The sequence below is a fragment of the Castanea sativa genome, chromosome 12, assembly GCF_040712315.1.
Source record: "Castanea sativa cultivar Marrone di Chiusa Pesio chromosome 12, ASM4071231v1".
NCBI classification, from domain to species: Eukaryota; Viridiplantae; Streptophyta; class Magnoliopsida; order Fagales; family Fagaceae; genus Castanea; species Castanea sativa.
In genome coordinates this window covers 6707596-6716608 of record NC_134024.1, presented here as the reverse complement: position 1 = coordinate 6716608, position 9013 = coordinate 6707596, and the positions used below count along the sequence as shown (strand labels likewise).

The following is a 9013-nucleotide window of genomic DNA, read 5'->3' as shown; positions in this document are numbered from 1 at the left end:
GATTGAAATCCAGGGAGTTTGTGGTCTCATTCACAAAGAATCCTCCAAAAACGATGGCCAAGATGCTCCTAAAGGCACAGAAGTACATGAACGCCGAAGATGCTTTAGCCGTGATAAAAGATGAAGGGAAAACCAGTGAAAGGGGAAGGAAAGAGGACGACCGGAGAGGATGGAAAAAGGGAATGCTCAGATCGTCAGACTAATAACGGGGGGTAAAGGGAAAGACGAGAAGGGTCCTTAGATGGTAAAATTCACTCCTTTAGTTATGCCTATTGACAAAATTCTGGCGTAGATTAAAGACGAGCATTACCTCAAATGGCTTAGGCCGTTACATTCGTTGCCCAATGTACGTGACAGAAAGAAGTAATGCCATTTCCACAAGGATCACAACCATTACACAGAGGATTGCAGAGACCTAAAGGAGAGAATAGAAGAGTTCATACGAAAGGGGAAATTGCATAGGTTTGTAAAGAAGGGAGAGTCCAGTAGGACAAGGGACGATGACAAGGACAATCGCAAAGCCTTACCAACGGACAAGGATCGCACGTCCCAGCGTCCACCAAGCGTGATCAAGGAGATAAAGACGATCACATACGAGCCGTTCACAGGAGGATCATATAGATCCCTCAAGAAGTCATATCAGAGACAGGTGAACAACGTCCATAGGATACCCCCTTGAAAAAAAGATGAACGGACAGGGATATGTTTTTCTCTGAAGAAGACGCTAGAGGAGTAAAGCAACCCCATGACGACCCCTTGGTCATAATGCTCACGATAGAAGGGTTCAACACCAAAAGGATCCTCGTGGACAATGGTAGCTGCGCAGACATCATCTACCTCTCCGCTTTTCAACAATTGAGGATAGATCCGAAAAGATTGCGCCCTTTTAAGTCCCCCCTCATCAGCTTCAGTGGAGACAGAGTGTATCCTAAAGGCATAGTGATGCTAACAGTCACAGTGGGGTCTTATCCACGACAGCTGACTCGTCAATTGTATTTCCTAGTGGTAGATTGTCCCTCTTCATACAATGTGAACATCGGGAGGCCCACACTCAACCGTTGGAAGGCCGCCACTTCCACATATTGCCTGAAAGTGAAATTCCCAACGGAAAATGGTGTAGGAGAAGTAAAGGGAGATTAGGTACTGGCCAGGGAATGCTACTAGGCCGTGTTAGCTTCCAAGGAAAACTATACATGAATGATCGAGGAGAGGGAAGAAGATAAAATGGAAGCCTTGGAGACAGTGGAGTTGGTCGAAGGAGAAGCAATAAAGACGACTAGAATAGGGACGACTTTGAGTCCTAAGATGAGAACGAAACTCGCCCGGTTCCTTAAAGAGAACATGGACATCTTCGCATGGAATCACGAGGACATGCCAGGCATATCCCCAAAAGTCATCAAGCATAGACTAAATGTGGACCACGAGAAGAAGCCTGTCTAACAAAGACGACGAGTCTTTGCTCCAGAACGGAACCAAGCAATTACAGATGAGGTAAACAAATTGTTATCAGCAGGCTTCATTCGGGAAGTCTACTACCTAGATTGGCTCACCAATGTCGTCCTGGTGAAGAAAGCTAATAGGAAATGGAGAATGTGCGTGGACTTCATGGACTTAAACAAAGCTTGCCCAAAGGATAGTTTCCCTCTGCCCAGGATAGACCAACTAGTGGATTCCACAGCAGGGCATAAACTACTAACGTTCATGGATGCATTCTCGGGGTACAATTAAATAAAGATGGTTGAAGAAGACTAGGAGAAAACTGCTTTCATCGCGAGCCAAGGGCTCTATTTTTATAAGGTAATGCCATTTGGACTAAAAAATGCAGGAGCAACCTACCAGAGGTTAGTGAATAAAATGTTCAGCAAACAGATCAGGAGAAACATGGAAGTATATGTGGATGATATGCTCATCAAGAGTAAGGAGAAACTTCCTCATCTGGACGATCTTAGAGAAATGTTCGACACACTCAGGCAGTACCAGATGAAGTTGAACCCCAATAAGTGTGCCTTTGGAGTAGCCTCAGGGAAGTTTTTGGGATTCATGGTGTCCCAAAAGGGGATAAAAGCAAGCCTAGAGAAAGTACGAGCCATACTTGACATGACGTCGCCAAGAACCATTAAAGAAGTTTACAAGCTTATAGGAAGGATAGCGGTACTCAATTGGTTCATCTCTAAAGTGACAGATAAATGCTTACCATTCTTCAAGACATTAAAGCAAGCTTTTGCTTGGAATGACGAGTGCAAGGCAGCTTTCCAAGAACTCAAGTGCTACCTAAGCAACCCACCTCTCCCGAGTCCACCCAAGGAAAAGGAAAACCTGTATTTGTATCTAGCAGTATCAACCACAGCTATCAACGCAGCCTTGATCCGAGAAGAGGACAGGAAACAGCTTCCAATTTACTACGTCAACTAGGCTTTCCAGGAAGTAGAAGCCAAGTATCCACAGATCAAGAAGGTTGCATTCGCGTTAATAGTAGCTTCGCAAAAATTGCGACCTTATTTTCAGGGTAACACCATTTTAGTAATAATGGACCAACCCATTAAGAAGTCCATGAACAAGCCCAAGGCAGCAAGGAGAATGGTCCAATGGGTGATAGAACTTAGCCAGTTCGACATTGAGTACCACCCCAGAACAGCTATTAAGGCGCAAGCATTGACAAACTTCATTTCCGAATTCACCACCCCAGATGATGACTGCCTCCCCAACAAAGTAGAAAGATGGACGATACAAACTGATGGTTTGTCAGCCCAAAAGAGGGGAGGAGTAGGGGTTGTCATCATCGCCCCAAACGGAGAAATGCTTAAATACGGGGTTCAGCTAAAATTCCCAACCACCAATAATGAAGCCGAGTACGAGGGAATATTGACGAGGCTAAGGATTGGGAAAGCACTACGAGCTAAAAACCTGCTCCTTCAGAGCGATTCTAAGCTGGTGATAGGACAGATAAAAGAAGAGTATGAAGTAAAGGAGGAGAGAATGCAAAAATATCTCAGGCTGACGAAGCGCTTAACATAGTAATTTGATAGGGTGGAATTCGTGCAGATCCCCAGAAACTAGAACATGATAACAAACGAGATCGTGAAGCAAGCGTCGGTAGAAGAAAGACCAACGGGTGGGGGTTTAGAAATTGAAGTCCAGAAACACCCCAGCATTGAAGAAATCTATGTCTTTGCAATCCAGAGCAAAAGTAGCTGGATGACCCCGATCATATCCTTCCTTCAAGATGGACACCTTCCACAGGACGTCGAGAAGGCCAGAAAGGTCAGGAAGAGAGCAGCCAAATTCATGATCTTGAACGACACCCTGTAAAAGAGAGGCTTCTTTATGCCGTACTTGAAGTGCGTCAATGAGGAAGAAGCCAAATACATCCTGGAGGAGATCCATGAAGGGCTCTGTGGAGACAATGCAGAACCTAGATCCTTGGTAAACAAAGTCATCAGAATAGGTTACTTCTGGCCTACTTTGCAGGTGGATGCGAGGGAGCTCGTTAAGAAATGCAACAAGTGCCAGAGGTTTGGGAACGTCCAACGCCTTCCAGCAGAGAGATTGATGATGATAACCTCCCCATGGCCCTTTGCATAGTAGGGAATTGACATGTCGGACCATTGCCCCGAGGTAAGAGGCAGGTAAAATTTCTATTGGTCGCTATTGATTACTTCATAAAGTAGGTTGAGGCAGAAGCATTGTCAACCATCACAAAAGAAAAAATCCAGAGCTTCGTATGGAAGAACTTAATATGTAGATTCGGGGATTCCACGGACGATCATATCAGACAACGGGCGATAGTTCGACAGTCAAAGTTTCAGGAATTTTTGCTCAAGCCTAGGAATCAATAACCAATACTCATCCCTAAGACACCCATAAGTGAATGGACAGACGGAGGTGACTAATCGAACACTATTCAAGATAATCAGAGCCAGGCTGGAAGACGCTAAGGGAGCCTAGCTGGAGGAATTACCTAATGTCTTGTGGGCCTACAGGACTACAGCGAGAACCCCGACAAGAGAAACCCCCTTCAGACTAACTTACGGCACCGACGCAGTAATCCCGGTCGAGGTAGGAATAACCAACATCAGATGAGAGGCATTCCACGAAGAGAGCAACAACAAGCAACTAAAGGTCAACCTGGATTGCTTGGATGAGATCAGAGACGGAGCCTCCAGCAGAATGACAAAGTACCAGCAGAAGATGGCCGAGTACTACAACAAGAGAGTGAAGCTCAAACAACTTGACATAGGAGACTTGGTCCTACCCCAGGTCACCCTAGCAACCAAAGACCCAGCCCATGGGAAACTCAGCCTAACTTGAGAAGGACCTTATCAGGTCATCCATTACTCCAAACAAGGCAGCTATCACTTGGAGACTTTAGATGGGCAAAGACTACCACGACTATGGAACATTGAGCACTTGAAAAAGTACCATCAATAGATGTAACAGATAATTGTAATAATTTTTTAAAGCAATAAAAGGACTATCCAGCCAATGACCTGATGTGAGCAAACTTAGTAGCCTAAAAGTCACAAAAATTGGCTAAGTAACAAGATTCCGCATAGACTGATGTAAGTTACTGATTAAGCCAAAAGTGACAAGATCCCTTAAATGGGTTTAAGTCACGAAAACTGGCTAAGTAACAAGATTCTGCATAGACGGATGTAAGTTACTGACGAAGCCAAAGGTGACAAGATCCCTTGAACGGGTTTGGGTTACACGAAAACTGACTAAGTAACAAGATTTCGCATAGATGGATGTAAGTTACTGACGAAGCCAAAGGTGACAAGATCCCTTAAATAGGTTTGAGTCACAAAAACTGGCTAAGTAACAAGATTCCGCATAGATGGATGTAAGTTATTAATGACAAGATCCCTTAAATGGGTGTAAGTCACAAAAATTGGCAAAGTAACAAGATTCTGCATAGACGGATGTAAGTTACTGACGAAGCCAAAGATGACAAAATCCTTTAAATGGGTATAAGTCACAAAAATTGACAAAGTAACAAGATTTCGCATAGACGGATGTAAGTTACTGACGAAGTCTAATGATGACCAAATCTCTTCGCTAGGTATATGTCAAAGAAGATCGGCTAAGTAACAACATCTCGCATAGACGGATGTAGACAAAAGTTACTAAAAGTTAGCTAAGTAACAGCATTCCACACAGACCAAGACCCATACCGATGAAGTTAAGGAATGGGTATGGGTCAAAAGTTAAGCTGAGTAACGAGATCCTGCTTGAGACAGATGTAAGTTATTGATGGAGTAAGTCAGCAAAAATTTCAACTAACAGCTATGTAAGTTACTGACGATAAGGCAGACAGAAGCCACACGCTTTCACTAAAAACTAAGCAAGGAATGAGCAAAAACAAATAAGTATTGAATTATGATTGAAGGGCAACCATCACTGCTTTCAATATTATAATTAAAAGCCCATAAACATTGGGCAAAAACATTGTTTTTAAAATGAAAACATTGTTCTAAAATTAGAATTAAAAAAAAAAACCCAAAAATACACTAGGCACCCAAAAAAGAGAGAAAAAAGTCATAGGAAAAGTAGGTTCAATTGTTAGCAACAGCAGGAGGAGGAAGGCCACTTCTAGGAGCATTACCTTCAGGTGCGTCGCCTTCAGGAGCCATGGACTGGGAGGCTTCGTCAGTTGCCATCTCTCTGTCCACCTCTTCTAGGTCCAGGTTCTCAAGATTCACTCCTGTGGGGTGCTTAACAAGGTATATCCTCAGGAGCTCAAAACCTTTACAATACCAACTGAAAAACACTGTGTTGCACTCCTCAGTCTGTTGGAAAGCCTGGACGGCCTTAGTAGCAATGGTCTTGAGTTTCTCCTTCGCAACCAGAAGTGGCTCATCTTTTTCTAAAGTCAGTTTCTGCTCAGCTCTGAGGTCATCCCCCAAGGTTTTGACCTTCTCCTTAACGGTGTTGGCCTCGTCCATTGCATTAATCAAGTCCTTCTTCAGTGTGGAGTTCTCCACCTCCAAAGCCTTCATCCTGAAAATCGCTGACGCATCCTTGGCCTCCTAAGTGAGGTACTCTGAGGTGATATAAAGACTCTCCCCCAACACCTGAAAAAGAAGAGTGAGGCCTTACAAAAAAAAGAGGGGGGGGGAATGAAGAATGAAATGACACGAGCACATTACCTAGACGAGTTTGTGGATATGACGACCCACAACCTCGTTAGAAGGCATACTGGAGAGGACTTTCAACTCCTCAGCAGTGACGACCTCATGCGCCCTCTCCACTGCGAGCTCGGCATCATCCCAAACATTGGACGAACAGGAATCTGCCTTCTCCTTACCTTTGTCGGCCAACCGCGGTCTCTTAGAAATAAGAGTGACCTCTTCAATCGAGGTGGCCGAAGAAGTTGTCCTCAGCGTCTTAGTGCTGGGGGTAGCTGAAATGATGGAGACCCCCTTCTCTACCACCTGTACTGCCCTCTTCCCAAGACTGGATGGTGGCTCATTTTTCTTTGACCTCATTCTTGCATACATATCTTTGCTGAATTTGGTTGTCATTCCTGTAAAGAGGAAACACTCATTAATAAAAAGAAAAGGAGAGAGACAAAATTAATGACGAACTATATATTGTGCTTACTTTTCCTCTCCTCTCTCTCAATAGTGTGCAGGACGTAGGCAGAAGGTTCCTGGCTAACACAATACAAAGACAAAGTGCGAGGACTGACCAAATCGTCAAATTGTCAATTGACTTCGCGTACTCGATAGCAGCTTCAACGCGATTCTTATACCTACTTTTAAGTTTGGTCGTCTTTTAACTACATGAGACAACGAACAGAAGAATTAGTCATGGCAGAATGTACAAAAAAGAGAAAGAAAAATGAAGTGCAAAATACTAACAGGAATAACGACGCACCTAGACTCAGGGTTCTCCATCGAAGGAGCAACCTTGGAAGATCACCCTACACCTTGTTAGAAGGAGTCTCCCATTCATCCCTGGACACAAAAAAGAAGCGAGACTTCCAGTATCTGAATGACAAGGGCAGGTCCCTGATGATCCTGGTCCTCCTCTCCCAAGGTACCAGCTCGTAGTACCCGTGCTCCTTGGGCTCCTTTAGATGATACAAATAAACAAGCTCATCCACCTTGATCATATCCCCTTCAGTAGTGGCCAGCCATATTTTCATACAACTGACCACTATCCTTCAAGAATTGGGCATAAGTTGCCAAGGAGCAATGTCGAAGTGGCCTAGGAGCTCTATATTGAAAGGATGGACGGGGAATCTAAGCCCACTCAGGAAGGCAGCCTCGTATAAGCAAACCTCCTTGGGCGAGAAGTGGTAAGCCCATTCTTCCTTGTGAGGAAGACAAACCCTAACCCTATCAGGAAATTGAAATGTATCCCTAAATTTAGAGTGTCTCATCGTCTAAACCACACATCTGCCCATGGGCATGGAAAGCCTTAACCTCACAAGGGACAGAGACGGCGATATCTCCCTCCACGGGGTCATCGCTAGGCGACAACCCGGTATCAAGCTCACTTGACCTCACCTCAGACATTACCACTTGTTCACTCACCAAACCCTTAAACCAGTCTATTGATTGACAAAGCAAGGGGAGTAGATCACCCAACACAATGCCCAAGCTATAACCCTAAAAAAAAATTCTTAACCAAGGGAAAAAAGGCACGGAAAACACCTAAAGAAGCCCCTAAACGCACAAAAAAGGAGACTGAGGGGCAAGATACCCTAACCTCAGAGCTATTGACCATGAAAACCAGAAGACAGAAAAAGAGAGAAGAATCCTAAAAAAAAAAGAGAAAAAAAAAGGGGAACAGCAATCAGAAATCAAACATCCAAGCCATAAGAGATGCAAAGGAAAAGGGAAAGAAGAAAACATACCTCAAAAGGAAGCTTAACCTCAAAATGCAATGGCTCAAAGGAAATCATTGAGATAGGTTGAAGAAGAAGAAAAAGCACGGAACAATGATTGTGAGTTGGAGAAGGGGAAAGTGAAATGAAGGAAGTTTAAAAACCAAGGCATAAAGAACTGAAAATCAGCGGGAAACACAATAGTCACATAATTGGAGCATTAACCCCTAGTCAGAACAAGCCACGTGGCCACGAAGTAAGTGGTGCCACCACTATGCATTAAATGTGGAGTGAAATCCTATGAGCCATGTCTAGTTACGAAAAAAAGAACAAAAAAAAAGAACAAAAAAAGAAAAAGAAAAAGAAACCTTTCATCTTCTGAAGGTCGACATGACACACCACGACGACCTCAGAACCTGGGGGGCAACTGATGGGATTGACGAACTCCCCTTCTTGAGAGGACATTATACTCGTCCACCTTGACACAGCATGGACGAGCGTGAGCAAATCATTAATGAGGGCATTCAATGCCTCAAACAGTTACAAATTGGGTGGCAAACCGTTGAAACCTCATTAAGTCCCATAATCATGAACCCTTGGGCGTTACAAAAGAGCCATAAAGCTATAGTTAAGGCCCCAACGACTAGGAACCATGAAGCCGTATATATACGACCTGAACAGGGACAAATCGGGTACATAATTTTTCACCCAACAATACTCTTACACAAATATCTCTAGCATTTAGAACTTTCTTATTTCTCTCAAAGGGTTTCTATACTGACTTTGGCATTGGAAACGTTGTGGTAGACACCACACCGGTGACCACCTTAGAAGAGCTTTTGTTTAACGTTTGCAGGGACAGTGACGAGGATTCAGCGCCATCTAGACGAACCAACTTTAACTGACGATTTACAATTCATCAACATTCCTATCATCCGATGTTTTTAATACTTGGTTTCCCATGCTATCGTACTCAGTAGTTGTTCTTATAGAAGAACAACCAATGCCAAATTCAATGCTTAAACAGTGAGTAGGAGCATCGAGCAAGCATTCAGTCTTTACTATATAGACAATTTTAGGGGTGGCAAATGTGTGGGTTGGGTCATAAATGAATTGGGTGTGTAGTTACCCATTTATCTATTTATGACCTATTTATATATATTAATTATCTATTACCAACCC

General features: G+C 43.6%; 1 protein-coding gene across 1 annotated transcript; it reads left to right on the top strand.

Moving 5' to 3' along the window:
• The first annotated feature begins 2526 nt into the window (after window positions 1-2526).
• Window positions 2527-3015, top strand: LOC142620096 (uncharacterized). The gene has a single exon (XM_075793524.1). The coding sequence runs from the start codon at window positions 2527-2529 to the stop codon at window positions 3013-3015; it is 489 nt and encodes a 162-aa protein (XP_075649639.1).
• The last annotated feature ends 5998 nt before the right edge of the window (window positions 3016-9013 follow it).